Here is a 17,871-nt window from a genome sequence, read left to right as displayed (position 1 = left end):
GGATCAACTGACGATGTTACCAACAGTAAATTCTAAGTGGGAAGCATTCAAGGAATTAATCGTGGAAGCTACTAGACTTTATATACCGATTAAGAAATATCGTTCAAGGTTTAGGCCTAAATGGTTATCAAATGAACTAATGAGACTCGTGACAGAGAAGAAAAATGCATGGGATGCATATAAATTATCAGGTGACGCAGAAGCCTGTGGCAGATATAAGCTAGTCTGTAATCAGGTCACAAAGGAGGTTCGGCAGGCGAAGGCGGATTACGAGAAATCTTTGGCAAAGGATGCTAAGAAAAACAGCAAGGATTTCTTTACTTATATAAACTCTAAAAGGAAGGGGATGAATCTGATTGGTCCACTTGACATCGATGGTTCGACTGTTGATGATCCTGCTCAGATAGCAAACAAACTGAATGAGTATTTTGCATCTACATTCACACGTGAGGAATTATTACAGTTTGAAAATGGAAGAAGGTTATCAAATTGTAGCAGTGTGCTTAATGATTTTGTAATAACTGAGAGCAAAGTGGAGGAGAAATTGTTGAAGTTAAACATAAGAAAGGCACCTGGGGTGGATGGGATCTATCCAGTTATTTTAAAGGAGGCGGCAAAGCAACTAAGCAAACCCTTAGCCATAATTATGAGAGCATCCTTGGATTCAGGGGAGGTTCCCACGGACTGGAGATGTGCAAATGTGTCCCCAATTCACAAAGGTGGATCGAAGGGTGACACGAGTAATTACAGACCAGTTAGTTTAACTTCTGTTCCGGGTAAAATAATGGAGTCACTGGTTTGCATTGCAGGATCATCTAGACAAGACTGCAGCAATAATTCAAACACAGCATGGGTTTGTTAAGGGAAAGTCTTGTCTGACAAATTTGATTGGTTATTATGATGTGGTCACAAAGGAACTGGATGCGAAAAATAATTTTGATATCATATACTTGGATTTCAGGAAAGCTTTTGACACTGTTGCGCATGGAAGACTACTGTACAAATTGGAGCAGAATGGTATTAAGGGTAAGTTGCTACAATGGATAAAAGGATGGTTAAGTGGGAGAAGACAGAGGGTGGTAATCAATGGGTGCTGCTCTTCGTGGACTAATGTTATTAGTGGAGTCCCACAGGGTTCGGTGTTGGGTCCACTGTTGTTTTGTGTATTTATCAATGATATTGATGAAGGTATATCAGGCTTAATGTCGAAGTTTGCAGATGACACAAAGGTTGGCAGGGTTGTTAATGACAGTAATGGCAGTGTGCTACTGCAACAGGATCTAGATAATTTGGGCAGATGGGCTAAGAAGTGGCAACTGAAGTGCAAAGTACTGCATATGGGTAGAAGTAACCCCAGAGAAACGTACCAACTGTGTGGTACTACACTTAAGGTGGTAGAAAATGAAAAAGACCTGGGAGTAATTGTGCAGTCAGATATGAAGTTTTCTGAGCAATGCAGACAGGCTGCTAGGGCAGGTCATGGGGTTTTGTCAATGATATATAGGAATTTTGCTAGCAGGGAAAAGGAGGTGATTGTCCCTCTGTATAAGGCAATGGTCAGGCCACGCCTTGAGTATTGCGTACAAGTCTGGAGACCTCATTTTAGGAAGGATGTAGATTTGCTTGAGCGTGTACAGAGAAGAGCAACACGATTGGTGAGGGGAATGAAGGGATTCTCTTACCAAGAGAGGCTTAAGTTCTGCAAATTGCAGTGGCTGGAGACTAGGCACCTGCGCGGTGATCTGATTGAGGTCTATAAGGCCTTGAATGGGTTGAGCACGCTGAATTCTGATGGGATCCTTCCACTTGTTCAGATTACGAACCTACGGGGACATAAGTTCAAATTAAGAAAGGACAGATGTAGAATAGATGTGCGGAAATTTGCCTTTAGCCAGCGGGTGGTTAATTGCTGGAACAAACTTCCATCTGTCGTTGTGGAAGTTGATAGGTTAAATAAATTTAAGGAGGAACTGGACAGGCATTTGGAGGGAATGGTGTGATGATTTTTTTTTTTTTTTTTTTTTTTTTTTTGGCTGATGCTGCATAAGCTCCTACACTTGCTTTCTTGCATCATGTGCCACTACTACTACTACTACTACTACTACATGCAAATTTTCCCTTTCTTACACATGTTTATATGTTTTTGGGCCAAAATAAGGGAAGTTGTGTAAAGGAAGTTCTGGGATAGGATGTTGAATTATTTTTGGCATGTGTGTAGCGTGTCTGTCAAAATATTTTGGAAGAAACTGATATATAGTTTAAATTCCACTTTTATGGCAGGAAATTATAATATGAGTATCAGAATGAGGGGAACCTTATTTACTATCCATTTAATTAGCCTGCCTTTTAAAATTTAGAGGTAAGTAGTGTTAGTAAACTTCTCGTCATTGATTCTGTGAGGATGAACAACTAATTCCCAAAGTGCAAAAATTTGTTAATCTATATTAAATTTATTTTATAAATAAATTTTTTTTTTTTTTGTTTTTATTACAAATGCTTAGCATAAAATTCCTTTACATAACTAAAACAATTTGGTGGTGCTAGGCACAGATCAGAGGGTGGGGGGGGGGTGTTATTGATCCCAGAAGATTCAAGTATTTCCAATGTAACATGCACCACACTGCAGAAAGGTTATCCACTCCTGGTTTAAACTTATGGGTCTGTAGTTACCCAAGCTCCCCTTTCAATTACCCTTGTGAATAGTGATTCATCTCTTTCCTTCTAAGCATTCATATATGTGAATAATTTTCCCTTTTTCTTTGTACTCTTGGCCAAAGCAATTTCTTGCTGCTTTTCTTTGTACTCTTAGCCGAAGACTTATAAAATGCTTTAGCTTGCATAACTCTAAGTACCTTGATTGCATACTAATTTATATTTATTATATAACTGTATCTCCTGAAACTTTATAATCATCCCATTCATTTTTCTTTTTGGTCACTAAGTCATCAGTTCATCTAAATCTTGAACAATATTTCTCAGTTGATATAAAATGCTTAGCGGTCTCTATGATTACTTCTCTGAACACTTCCCACTTCACATTTACATTCTTCAACCTCAATTGCTCACACTGCAAAGAACTTAAAAAATGTGTAATCTGTTATAGTCACCATTGCTTTCACCATCACTATGCTACAATCACTGCCACCTAAAGATTACTCCTAACACATGATGAATCACTGCTGATAAACAGATCAAGAATATTGCTTTCTCTTGTTGGTGTAGAAAGCAGTCATCTAACAAATCAAGAAATATTTTGATACTGAGTAAGCTATCAACTCATGAGTTTCTACTGGCATTTCTGCAAGGTCTGCAAAGTTAAAATCCTCCTATATAAGACATTCTAATTTGTTTGACCATGCTATTTTTATATATTATACTCATCACAGACATTTGACCTATAAGAAACTCCAACTCTCATTTCTGTTTTCATGGTATTTATTAGAATAGGCAGTTTATTCAAAAAGGAATGCCTGTATTTCATTTGTTCTTTCCCACAAACATCAGAATCTCAGAAAAGACTCATCACACTGATCTCTTTATACAGGGTGATTCACTACCAGTGCGACAAACTTTGCAGGAGGTGTAGGGGGCACAAAGACGAATCGGAATCACATAGCACTGCAGGGTCCGAAATGCCTTCATCATGCGGGAGGTGGGGTGAACAAAGAAGCAAAGAAAAAGAACAGAAACAGCAACTTGTTAGTGTAACAGAAATCATTTTAATGACAAGTTTTACATTGGCAAAAAGCCATGCTACAGAAGGTGTTCGAAAGTTTGACCAGAAGCAGTCACACAGGCTTCACAGCACCGCCGCATGGAATCCCTAACATTCTGGAAGATTCCTGGCGTGTCTCGAATCTCCCCGGCAGCTACAGAGATGCGAGCGACAAGGTCTTCAACTGAATCAACAGGGGTCTCGTACACCAATGTCTTCATTTGACCCCAGCAGAAGAAGTCCAGGCATGATAGGTCCAGCGATCTAGCAGGCCAATGAACCGGACCACCACGACCTATCCAATGCTGTCCAAATGTAACGTTTAGGTGTTGGCGGACATCACTGGTGTAATGTGGGGGAGCCCCATCATGCTGGAACCACATTGAGCGGCGCAAACGACTGAGGAACATGTGCTTCTTCAATAAGTTCGGGCAGGACTTGCTGTAGAAAGATCAAGTATGCCCTACCATCCAGACGAGGGGGCAGAAGGTACGGTTCAATGAGGTGGTCTCCAACAATGCCGGCCCAAACATTGACAGAGAAACGGCGTTGAGTTGCACATGTTTGCATACCATGGGGGTTCTCCAAAGCCCACAAATAGGCATTATGTTGATTGAAGGTTCCCTCTCTTGTGAAACTTGCCTCATCCGTGAACAATACGGACGCAGCAAATGCGCTGTCTGCCACACTCTGTAGAAGAAACCAAGTAGCAAAAGTCCTCCGGAGTGGATAATCCGCAGGCTCCAATGATTGGACGCGTTGCAAATGGTATGAACTCATTTGGTTTGTTGACAGTATCCTCCATACAGTGGATTGGGAAATACCCAATCGTTGGCCTATCGCTCGAGTACTCATACTCGGATTGCCTTCTGCAAGACGTAGGACATTCTCCTCGTTGTCTGGCGTCCTCGTCGTTCGCTCTTGATTCATGGTACTTCTCGTGAAACAACCAGTCTCACGTAACCTTCTGTGCACATGTGCGAAAATCGTATGATGAGGAGCACGCCTGTGTGGGAAACGTTCCTGGTACAAGCGCAGAGCGGCGCGCCCATTACAGTCCGCAGCTCCATACGCGAGGTGCATGTCGGCCAGTTCAACATCTGAATACTCATCCATCCTACTGCCTTGGGAACCAGTTCGCAAATGCTGACTTCCAGCAGGATCGCTGTTCACGCGACCTCCCATTCAACGTCCTCTACTGCATGACGAAGGCATTTCGGACCCTGCAATGCTATGTGATTCCGATTCGTCTTTGTGCCCCTACACCTCCTGCAAGTTTGTCGCACTGGTAGTGAATCACCCTGTATACACTAATTCCCATAAAACAATGAAATATGTATCTTCAAGTAATGCCTGTAGCAGTATTATACTTCAGACAATCATTCTGAAAAAGAGACCTACCTATTAACAGAAACAAGATAGTAGAAAGACACATATTATGAATGAACACAAACCAGTAACAATATCGTGTGAAAAAAAAATATGCTTTCTGTTTACAGCATAATATGCAAGAATCCCAGGTAAAATCAGATAGTTAAATTAATTTCATATGGAATGTCAGTAGGCCTATGAGTATAAGCATATGCGAAAACGATGGCAGGAAAACAATTTAGGTAGTATTAGCCCAATGGTGTCTTGATCAAGAGTGAGAATGCAATAGCAAGGTGTCTGAGGAAAAGTATTTAGCATTCATGTGGTTTAAGCCCACATTACTAATAAATATGATTAATGACAGCATGCATCTATCAAAATGATTGTGAACTCCTCTGACCTAGTGGTCGTGCTACAGCAGTGGTTTTTAACCGGGGTGCCGCAACATCCTTGGGGTGCCATGTAATTTCGGTTTAAGTTACTTAAAGTTATTATTTTTATTATTATTTATTTTTTTAAAATTTATACATTTATTTCATTATAAAAAGGTGTACAGTATCCACTGTACCGTATCTTTTTAATTTTGTGGTGATCTTTATTTAGTACCTCTATATAAAGAATAAAATTATTATATAGGTATATATTAAAAGGTCGAAAACACTGTGTTAGGTATTTCTTTTGGCCTAGGGGTGCTGTGAAAAAATTACTGGGACACTAAGGGCGCCGTGAACCGAGAAAGTTTGGGAACCTCTGTGCTACAGTATAAACAACTTTTTTTCATTTGTGCTTAAAAATCAATCCAGTAAAAATAATAATCAAACTGTTTAATATGTGAGTAAGCTTTACATATTTTCATTAAAATATATTGGGTTACTAAGTAAAGGTAAAGTGCAGCCATTATCAACCCACTGCAGGATGGAAGCCTCCTCAACAATTCATGTTGAGGGAAATGGACCATAATCTGCCACGCTGGTCCAGTGCGGGTTGGCAGATCAACCGTATTCAGCAGTCAGGGGCTTGAACCCCGGTCTACTCAAAGAGCGTGTGCTACTGCACTCCCGCTCCTGATCACTCGGCTACGGAGGCCATTATATATAATTACAACTAGATGATAATCTAATAATAACTTTTACTGGGCTGGGGGGGGGGGCCAATTGGAAAAATGAAGGTATGTACTGATCAAAGGTATAAAAGAATACATAGGCCCTGGGACAAGAAAAGTTGTCCAGATGCACAGTAAGAATATTTATGGCTCTGAGATGATTTCTGCTTGCACCACTGCAGTCATGGCAATTAAAACACTTTGTATATAACAGTGCGACACTTCTTATTTCTGTTATGGCTTTTGTTTTGTTAATTACAATATGTCAGATATGTTGTATTTTTAAATTTATGAATAAAATGTGCTTTTGCTGGCTACTCTGAATGCATTCAGAACAAAGAACTTAAAAAACAAGCTTTTGAGTCATATTCCCCCACACCATTTGTAATTTGTTGTCCATCAAATGAAATATTAGGAAAATATTTATAAATAAATAAATTTTCTGTTTATACTCCGGGACGACCAAACGGTCAGAGGAGTTCACAAGATAGACAGAATACTAGAAACAGCACCGTATTCAGTAGTCACGGGTTTGAACCCCGGTCACTCAAGGCACGTGTACTTATGCACCCGCACGCCTGACCACTAGGCTACGGCGGCAAAAATTATTAATCTTCAATCATTTTTTGATAAATTCAGGAATAAAACACAAAGCAGTCTAGGTACAGGAATTAATTCTGCAGAAATCGATAGCAAAAGGTTCTCTTTGCCTGGTTGGGAGGGGGGGGGGCTTCCTGTTTGTTAGAATTTGGGAGCCCTCTTCACAGCAGAAGAGGGTGTCGTGCTCAGTGCACTCACCCGGGCAAGTGATTTTATGGTGGGATTGGCATGCTAGAAATTAGTGAAATGTCATAAGGTGTTTTGTGTAAATTTCTTTGAAGGGAAGAATAAACTATGGTAATAACAGGAACAACTGCGAGAATCTGGCGGACTATGGCCATAGATGCTGATGTGCCTAAAAATTCCCAAACAAACTGCATTTGGGATGTATATAACTAGCAATAATGATTCCACCCAGTATCCTAGCTACCCTTTTTCAGGCCCGGAGGCAAAGAACATGTTCGGGCCCCTACTTAATGAAAATTACAAAAACAGGGGACAGCCAAAGCCGCCGGGCCCCTAAAGGGCCCGGAGGCAATTTCCTTGCCTGCCCATATGATGGCTACGCCACTGATTCCACCACTTCCCTGCGAAATACATTCTACAAATATTGTTGTTGTCTTATTATAAATGGTAACTCCACTAAAGTGAAATATAAATACAATGGCTGTTTCTGTTCCTCGCCCACAATTCACGGGCCGCTTGTGAACAGGCAATGGGCCAGTGCACCACACTAGGTCCGACACTAATATTGTTTTCATTTACATACAAAATAACCTGAAAACTTTATTATAAAAAAACATGTCCTTTATCACATTGTGTTACAAATTAAAAATCAAACCCAACTCCTCAATTAAAACAGTAAACGAGCAGTCTGACACAATTTATCTGTACGAGAAAAACAAAAGCCAACTAATAATACCAACAGTGAGTTAATTAAACATATGATACACCAATACAGCGACTTTCAATTCATTTGATTAACTCAACTTACGTTAATCTGAATATTTATTCCAGTATGGTGATTTTCTTGACTGCCCTTTTCTCTCTGATCGATCATACACAATTAATACAACACAGAAAGTCTTAGAGGCACATGTTTTTACAATACTACATACATATAATTTTTAGTAACCACATAACCATCAAACTTAAGTTTTCAGAGATTTTGGCGCGAAACGCCAGCGCCGCCAACATCGTAAAATTTTGCATAGGGTTCTCTCCTTAACTGGATTGATATATCAAGCGGAAAGAAGTACGTTTCCGACGTTATTCTGAAAATTTCAGCCCACAAAACACCAAGTTGGCCCATAAACACATACATACTTTATTATTATTATTATCATTATTATTAGCCATATGGTGCAAGGAAGCGTGAGGCTTATGCTGCACCAGCCAAAAAAATTTTTTTCTGAATTACCCCGAGAGAGAGAGAAATAGAAGGGAATCACCAAGAAAAAGAAGAATGATGATATTCAGCTCAGGACCCTGGGTGCGCCAAGCCCATACTCACCAGATGTGAGCCCCTGGAGTTATTCAACAGCCAAATACGTTTGCCGCTGCGAGTAACAAGCTCTAATATCGTTAAAAAAATAATTACAACTGTGGTCTAATATTAGACAAAATAGTAGTAGAAGGAGTAGATTCTCGCTCTTCTGCGCATACACCGATAATAAAAAGGGTAGGGAAAGTACTGATTTATAGCACATTTCAACTGGTATAACCATATTTTTAGATTCACGCGCTGAGGCCAGATTCCCACTGTGCACAATGGTTATAATCAGGGGCGGGCCGTCCCGAGCGTGTGAGGGATGCACTGCACCCGGGCGCTAACGTTTAAAGGGAGACTGAAAACCTGAAACTTACACAGAAAGAAAATTTTAAAGGGGAGCACGAAATTGCGGATTGCACCAGGGCGCCACTTACCCCAGGAACGCCCCTGGTTATAATTACAGCCCTAGCACACAAGTGGAATGGCTTCAGTACGAATCCGTGACTCAGAATTTTTATGAACTGTCCAAAAGAGCACCTGATTTCCACTTTCTCGGGCGAAGAATGAATTAGTTTTTTTAAGGAAACTGGGGATTCTCGTCCAGTTAAGACTGGGGATTCGCGTCGAGGTAAATTTGGCAGGCACCCAGGACAATGCTAAGGGCAAAGTGTCACAAGAGATGGGATTTAATAAAAGACATAACGACTGTCAAGCATAAAGGAAAGAGTTTTTCTTTTACAATGGTCTCATTAAATTCTATTCAATGAAATCATCTGATGATGTTACTAACAGCAAGCATTAAATGGAAATCATTCAGTGAAATAATTATAGAAGCTAATAGGCTTTTGATACCAACTAAGAAATACCTTTCAGGCTTAGAGCTAAATTGTTGTCAGATGAACTGATTTTTCTTCTTGAGGCAAAGAAGAAAAATGCATTGGATGCCTATAAATTATCACGTGATAGAGAAGCATATGGTAGATATAAACTAGACCGTAATCAAGTCACAAAGGTGGTTAGGCAAACTAAGGCAGATTGTTTCAGATTACTTTCTCGAAAAGGACATAATCCAGCCAAGGAGGATATCTTTGTGTGCGCTAGGTGCAGCAGAGAATGTGAAGAAATTAAGCACAGCCTCAGCATTCTGATGGACGCGTTTAGGACAGTTTGGAGAGTAAGGCAGATGTCCTTGAACAAATTAAATTTTGGGCCCATCAAGCTATCTGCTGCCCAACTCAATGCCAGAGCTCATTCTTGTGCATAAGACAACACAGCGGCAATATTCAAGGCAGAATGCGCTGGTCCCACAGCAACTAGTTATTGTTGGTGGCACTATTGTCTGAAAAAAAAGAACTATATCATGTAAGAAGGATAGGTGGAACAGGACCTCTGCCAGGGCGGAAAGTAGATGACTTATGTTGTAGAGCAGATATCATCTATAAAGGGCACAAAAGGTAGTATTGTTGTACACGGTGGGGCTAACGATATTAAGATTAAGAGATCTGTGGACTTACTTCACAAATACAGATCAGTGTCGGCCGAAAGTCGAGTTTCAAATTGAATCCTAATTCGACCGATGAACTCGACCTATTGGTCGAGTTCATCGGTCGAATTAGGATTCAATTTGAAAGTGTGTGAAATTCTGCCCAGACACAATAGAAGGGAGTATATTATGAGAGCCTTGTCAATTCATACGGCCCTGTAGAGAATGGCTTATGGTGTAGAATTTTACCCTGTGTAGGTAGTCTCTGCTTGTTAACAGGAGAGACTGCTTTTAAAGGGATGGGACACACACTTGAAGAGAAGGAGTACAAGAATATTTGCTGATGCCATAGAGGCAGTGATAGGTGGGTCAGCAAACTGCTAGCTTAGGGGGATACGCAGACTATGTTGTCCCCTTTTTCCTTCGGGATACGCCTGTGATGTCTATCCTGCTTTAGATGTTCAATCGATTAGGACAAAAAAATCCGAGCCCTCGGCAATCAAGGGTTTTTTTTATGACCCCTGAACGCTGCAGCATACAGATCGCGTTGGGTTTTGTAATGGAAAGATCACTTAGTTTCTCTCCACCATGCAAAAATCCATTTTCTTTGTTTATTTACCCTGGAGTGTTTCAACAGAGAGTGCGACATACGAATAACAACATTTATTATAAACAAAAAAGGTCATCTTTACAATATACTTTCACTCAGCATTAATACAATGAATAAAGTATGCATCGCTTCCAAGTACAATCATATACTAACAACAGGACGTAGTTAAAGTTATAAGTCCAAAGGTATAGTGGTTTCACAAAGTTCTACGTTCTACCTTTTTCTAGACATGTCTGTTCTTTGACTTTTGTCACTTTCTAAATAACGCTAGAATGAATAAACTATGATATACTGAAAGGTAGCTTCATATTTTATTTATTACTGGGTAGGCTCGGAGTATTGAGCGGTTATGCTTTTGGGTAGCCTATGGCATCTTATCACATATTCGTAATATACTTAAGGGACTAATATCTAATTAAGTTTAACTATTTTGTTCTCTTTTTTTTTTTTTGTGTTTGGTTTGCTAGGAGGAAAGGAAAAGTATCGTCAGCACCTTCGACAATCATAGATATTCCATACCTTGAATTAACACTAATTTCTGCATATAAGAAAGAATAAGAAAGGAAGCATTTAGTTCAATATAAATTTTGTTGTTTCACACATTTTCATTTACACGTAAGAATGGTCTGGTTGCCAGGTTAAGTTGGTTTGTCCTGAAGCCTGTTACAAGACTTCCTTCTATAGTGGAGTTGACTGTGGTCTTCTCTGGTCTTCACAATTCTATCTTTTCAGCCAGAACGGATGGTACAGGCAATTATCGAAAAGGCTTGAGCGAGCAGCCGATGATGACTTCGACAGTGACGGCGACCAGCATTGACGACCGCAGGGTTCCACTAGACGACGGCGAACCAACAGCCACTAAGATGGTGGTGGCGAAGATCTTCCAATGCACATAGGAACGATGGTGACCAAAACCAGCAGAGCCTACGGCAGTGATGACGGTAACACTCTTTGGGCTCATTTTGGGCCCTTTTTATATTCTGTGCTCTCCTTTGTCTTCTGGAACAAAGCTCTCTCATTGGCCACTAGAAGTCACGAGTTTCCTGTCCATGACGGTCCAAGGATTACTCAACCCCCAAAAGGGTCATTCTGTCTCTGGTTGACTTATTTGGGCGCCGTGGTGTCGGAGATATTAATAAAAAACGCCCACCTACTTTTCTCACGCTGGCTTCCCTTCTTGTTAACCTACCAAGACTACCCTTCTGTTACCACAGCCATAAAATCTTTTGGGTATTAGGGCTGGCAAGGAGAGCAGGGCTTACTGCATTCTTTCATTGTACATTAATTGATGCAATTCTAGATACAACCCTAGATAACATTCAATTTTGGCTCAACAGTGATCATAACGCTATAGTATTCATTATCAAACCCACAGTTAGAAATGCGAATATACAGCTGGTGGACTTGAGAAGATATTCCATGGAAAAAATTAAATGGGACAAGTTTAAGAATTTTCTAAATTTGTTCTTTCGTCCTGAGATTGTTTCTACTTTAAATTCCTTATCTGCCATAGAATATTCAAACTATGTTCAGTCACACTTATTCCTTGCTATGAGCTACTCTGCTAAACGTAAAAAATCCAGACGCCCATCTGTCCCCTGGTGGACTTTGGAACTTACTGCATTAAGAACCCAAACCATGAATGCTAGGAAAACTTACCAACGAAACAGGCACCTGGCAAACACTGATGTCCATGCTACTGCAACAGGATCTGGAAAGGTTGAGCAGATGGGTTGAGAGATGGCAAATGAAGTTTAACATTGACAAATGGAAAGTACTACATATGGGAAACAGCAACCCCAGACCAACGTATCAACTCTGTGGTACTACACTGACAGTGGAAGAGAATGAAAGGGACTTGAGGGTGGTTGTGCAGGCAGATATGAAGTTTTCTGAGCAGTGCAGACGGGCGGCAAGAGTAGCTCATGGTGTATTGTCAATGATATATAGGAATTTTTCTAGCAGGGATAAGGAGGTGATTATTCCATTGTATAAGGCAATGGTCAGACCACACCTAGAGTATTGTATACAGGTCTGGAGGCCTCATTTCAAGAAGGATGTAGAGATGCTGGAACCAGTACAGAGAAGGGCAACAAGATTAGTGAATGGAACAAAGGGGTGCTCTTACGAAGAAAGGCTTAAGTTTTGCAAATTACAGTGTCTAGAGACTAGGCACCGGCGAGGTGATCTAATAGAGGTGTATAAAGCCTTGAATGGTTTGAGCATGCTCAATGCTGATGGGATTCTTCCTCTTGCTCAGAATAATCACCTGAGAGGGCATAACTTCAAATTGAGAAAAGACAGATGTAGGATAGACGTGAGGAAATTTGCTTTTAGCCAGCGGGTGGTTGGTTGGTGGAATAGACTTCCATCCCTTGTCGTGGAAGTTGATAGCCTAAATAAGTTTAAGGCTCAGCTGGACAGGTATTTCGAACGAACAGAGGGGTGAAGTAAAAGTGGTTATTTTTTATTTATTTATTATTATTATTTTTTTTTTTTTTTTTTTTTTTTTTTGGCTGATGCTGCATAAGCTTGCTTTCTTGCATCAAATGCCTCTACTAATTCTAATGCTAATGCTAAAAGGCTACATAAAGCCGTCGCAGATGCAAAAATTGAATGTTGGCAAAACTTTGTTCGTAACACGGGAAACACGAACCGTGGGGTCTAGTGTACAAGATTTCCAGGAACAAGTTAATCTCCGGATACATATATAACAATGTTATAGTGGACGGACAAGAAACTACTGACTGGTACTCTACTGTTGGTACTACTGTAAATAAGCTTTTTCCTCAAGACAATCCAGAGGATGATTCTCACGAACAAGCAGAAATTAGCAGAGACAATCAACAATATATTGGAACATGTGACGTCAATCCTTTACTCTCGTTGAACTAGGAACAGCTGTTTCCAAACTAAACAGTAAATAATGTCCGGAGATGGATCTGATAGAAAACCAGATAATAGTCAAATTTTATGACCTATTTCCCAATATCCTCCTCAATCTCATGAACAAGTGTTATATCGAGGAAGTCTTTCCAAGTTTGTGGAAGATTGCCCTACTTAAAGTTTTACATAAGCCTGGGAAGTCGACATCTAATTCCAGGACATACAGACCAATCTCCCTATTGGCAAACTTGGGGAAACTTTTTGAAAGGCTGCTCTCTCTCTCTAAGAATACAAAAAACATCACAGGATAACTATCTATGTTCGATTAATCAGTTCGGGTTTAAAAAAGGTTCTGTAACATAGTTCTACATAGTTCTTGCCACCCTCAAGAACTATGTAGAAAACTCCCAAGCTAAGTACGTGTTGGCAGTGTTTATTGACTTTTGGGGGGCTTTTGACACGGTATGGTGGGAGAGTGCCCTTGTCACTGCGCTTGGGAATATGTGACAACTATACTAATAGAATCATCAGGTCCCACTTCCAAGACAGATCCATCAGAATTTGTGCAAAACACCTAGTGTATTATGCTACCGTTTCCAGAGGATGCCCTCAGGGGTCAGTACTGGGGCCTCTCCTCTGGAACGCAGTCTTAGATCAGTGGATGACAAAATACCACGAGGAGTCTATGAAAATCGCTTACGCCGACGATTTAGTAATTGCTGTTGAGGGCTATTCGAGGAGGATACTTGAGGAAAAAATGAAAATTATATTAAATGATCTATTTGTATGGACCAAACTTAACAAACTAAAAATTTCACCAACAAAGACCAAATTTATGACCTTCAAAGCTCATTTCAACTATAATTCCACCTCCTAAGATCTTGATAGACAACTCTCAAATCCCATATGTGTCCCAAAACAAATATTTAGGCATCATAATCGATGATAAATTAAGCTTTCTGCCACATGTATGCAAACTTAGAGATAAAATAAGGAATTTTGCTGCCTCAATAATAAGAATATCAAGCAAAGAATGGGGACTTAGTAAAAGAATCTTGCTTTTATATTATAAAACAATATTTCTGCCAATAGTCTCATATGCTGCAACCATTTGGTATCACAAAGTCATAATGGTTAAAATGAAAATGAAACTTATTTCCCTTCAAAGATCCATGTTATTATCTGTTTTAAATTCCCCTAGAATTTAAATTCAAACAACGCATTACAAGTCTTAGCAGGAACCATTCCCCTGGATCTGTATATCGTATTCAAGGGGACGACAGGTCGGCTTAGGAAAGGTTTGGCTTCGGAACTAATGGGAATAACATCTGATCCAGTGAACGAGGTCAAACAAGAAAAGAAAAGATTGTGGGAACAACTGACATCTGTGTGGCAAGATCGGTGGAATGCCAGCGAACATGGAACAGGTATGAGGCAATTTATAACCAAAGTGGACTTTACTGCCGCCAGGGAAATAAATCCTTGGTTTGCTCCTTCGATGAGTACAACGTACTTATTAACGTGACATGGATCCCTCAGAGCCAAGTTACAGGGACATGGACTTGAGCCAGACCCTTACTGCACTTGTGGGAGTGTGGAAACTTGGTCTCATGTTTTATTTGACGGCCCACAGTATCTTCAGGCACGTTTAGAGTTGGTTAGCAGTGTATCGGATCTGACAGAAGGTAACGTAAGTCCCTTCTTAGAAAGCTGTAGGAATTTTAATGTTTTACAGACATTTTCAGTGATTGTTTTTAAAAGAAGACTAGAAATAAGATGCCTTGACCCTCGAGTAAATTAGAGGTAGGATGTACAGATGAATTATTAAAGTCCCAGTGGTCTTCTCCGTTCTGTGCCAGCATGTCTTAAAACTCTTCTTCAGGTGGTTCTCTTCTAGTTGCTGAAGACTTCTAATTATTATTTTTCCCGAGAGTCCTAACTGTTGTATGATTTGGAATTCCAATGACAGTCCATAGGTATCACGCCCCAGAACCAATCACCATTCTTATGAGAATCCTGTTAACACCCGAGGGTCCCTGTATATCCTCCCATTGGAGTTCTACCGAAGCATCCGATCTGCGACTTCCGACCAGCTGAGTACCGGAGAGGACTACGGGGACTAACTTCTTTCTTGAATGAAATCAAACTGGACAGTTCAACTTGTGACTTCATTTGAAAATAAGCAATTTGTACTGAGAATAATTGAACTGTGGTGAAAAAGGGGGCTTAGAGGGGAACAGGTATCCTGTGTGTTATCAGACACTCAGCCTAAAACACTGATGGATCCAATATCTCTCTATAACAGAAGATTTAGGAGAAGTCCGGTTGGCCTGCCTCCCTAAAATCCACTCATGCACACCTTCTCGATGGTAAGCCCTGTTATGTCACTTAGGTGGCAACGAACGTGTAGAGTGGTTCTCTTCAAGACGCCTGGTCAGCGTGAAGAGGAAAAGACCAAACCCTCCAGCAATATGAAAGCACGACGAAACAAATGGCCCTAAGTCCCCAGCAGCTTTCACTCTCCCTCTTACGGCAGCGAGAGGATTAGAGTGGAAGCAGAGGGTGCTAAGAATCTCTGGGTACGACCAGGCTGCCATGCACGGAAACTGAACTTGGCCTGTTATAACGTAAGAACACTCATCGGTGAAGACAGGATATTAGAGCTGGAAAAGGAATTAGACGATGTGAATTGGAATATCATCGGTTTGGCTGAAACAAGAAGAAGAACTGAATCACTTATAAGTTTATCAAGTGGAAATCTGCTGTACACCAATGGAAACAGTGAAAGGAGTGAAGGTGGAGTTGGGTTTCTGGTCCATAAAGATTTTAAAAACGACATTTTGGAATTCAAAAGTACATCACCAAGAGTGTCAACACTAATACTCAAGATTTCTAAGAGATACAAGCTAAAGATTATAATGATTTATGCACCAACATCGAGCCATGATGATGAAGAGGTTGAAGAAATGTACACCGAAATTGAGAGTCTTCTAGATGAGCAGAAAACCCACTACACTATTATTATGGGGGACTTCAATGCTAAGGTTGGAAAAAGACAAAACAGCGCAGAAAGGGGAACTATAGGAAATTTTGGAATTGGTGAAAGAAATGAAAGAGGTGAAAGACTTGTGGAATTTGCAGAATCTCAAGGACTGTCAGTAATGAACACTTTTTTCAAGAAAAGGGTGAACAGAAAGTGGACATGGAAGAGTCCAAATGGATTAACTACTAATGAAATCGACTTCATCCTCACTAACAGAAGATATATTGTGAATGATGTTACCGTCCTGAATAAGGTAAATGTTGGAAGTGATCACAGAATGGTAAGATGTACACTTGATATAGATGTAGGAAAGGAAAGGAAAAAACTGACTCGAGTAAATAATACAAAGGTCTTTGAGATAACAGAAGAGGAGAAAATGCAGTATGTACTGGAACTTAAGAACAAGTATGAGCTTCTGCAGACTGCTGATGACCAAGATATCGACGAGGAATATTACAACTTTTTGAAAGTGATAAAGCCCAAGAAACCTATAGGGAAAAAGAAATCCAAAGAAGAAAAAATTAGTCAAGAAACACTTGTCATGATGAACCGAAGACGACAAATGAAAAGCAAGAAAAACACTGACAGGGAGAAAATTGAGTATACTGAGTTATGCAAAGCCATTAGAAAGAGACTCAAAGAGGACATAAGAAGATTTAACACAAGAAAAGTAGAACAAGCATTAAGGGAAAACAAAGGATTTAAATCAGCAGCCATGAGCAGTAATACAGAAAGACAAATGATACTGAAACTGAAGAATAGCGATGGTGTACTTATAAACAGCAGAGTAGGCATAATTCAAATAGCAGAAGACTACTATAGAGAATTATACAAGGAGCAGGAGAATGATGCCAGCAGTGGGGAAGATGGATTGCAAAGTAGCAACACATACGACATACCCAATATTCTTCCTGATGAGGTAGAACATGCATTGAAGAAAATGAAGAATCAGAAAGCCCCGGGGGAAGATGAAGTTACTGTAGAGTTGTTAAAATTGGGAGGAAGAGACATAACACAAAAACTGGCAAGGCTCTTCACAAAGTGCATTAGAAAAGGTGTGACGCCTAAGCAGTGGAATAATGCAATAATAGTTTTGCTGCATAAGAAAGGAGATAAATCAGAAATTGGAAATTATAGACCAATTAGCTTGTTATCCCACATCTACAAGTTGTTCACAAGAGTCATTACTAGCAGATTAGAAAGAATACTTGATGAGAATCAACCGAAAGAGCAAGCTGGCTTTAGGACAGGATTCTCAACTATGGATCACCTTCACGTAATATCACAGCTAATGGAGAAAGCAAATGAATATAAAACACCATTATGCCTGGCATTTGTGGATTATGAAAAGGCATTTGACTCCATACAGCATAAGGCAATGTTTCGGGCACTGGAAAGACAAGGCATTGATACCCCATATATTATGATTTTGAAGAAAATATACGAGAGTGCTACCTCCTTTATTAGACTAGACAAAGACAGTAGCAAATTTAAAATTGAGAAAGGAGTTCGACAAGGAGACACAATATCTCCGAAGCTGTTTACTGCTGCCCTTGAGGAAGCTTTCAG

The 17,871-nt window shown here is 40.1% G+C and overlaps 1 protein-coding gene across 1 annotated transcript in view; it reads right to left on the bottom strand.

Moving 5' to 3' along the window:
* Positions 1-7,896, bottom strand: part of LOC150089268 (uncharacterized) — a 221,698-nt gene extending 213,802 nt beyond the window's left edge. The window contains exon 1 of the mRNA XM_090389927.1: positions 7,783-7,896. Within this exon, the coding sequence (XP_090246053.1) occupies positions 7,783-7,848 (66 nt within the window). The 5' untranslated portion in view covers positions 7,849-7,896. The remainder of the gene's footprint in view (positions 1-7,782) is intronic.
* Positions 7,897-17,871: the final 9,975 nt, after the last annotated feature.

The sequence above is a fragment of the Mastigoproctus giganteus genome, chromosome 2 (genome assembly GCF_048544385.1).
Source record: "Mastigoproctus giganteus isolate SK-2022 chromosome 2, ASM4854438v1, whole genome shotgun sequence".
In the NCBI taxonomy this organism is placed as follows: Eukaryota; Metazoa; Arthropoda; class Arachnida; order Uropygi; family Thelyphonidae; genus Mastigoproctus; species Mastigoproctus giganteus.
This window is presented reverse-complemented; position numbering and strand designations above follow the sequence as displayed.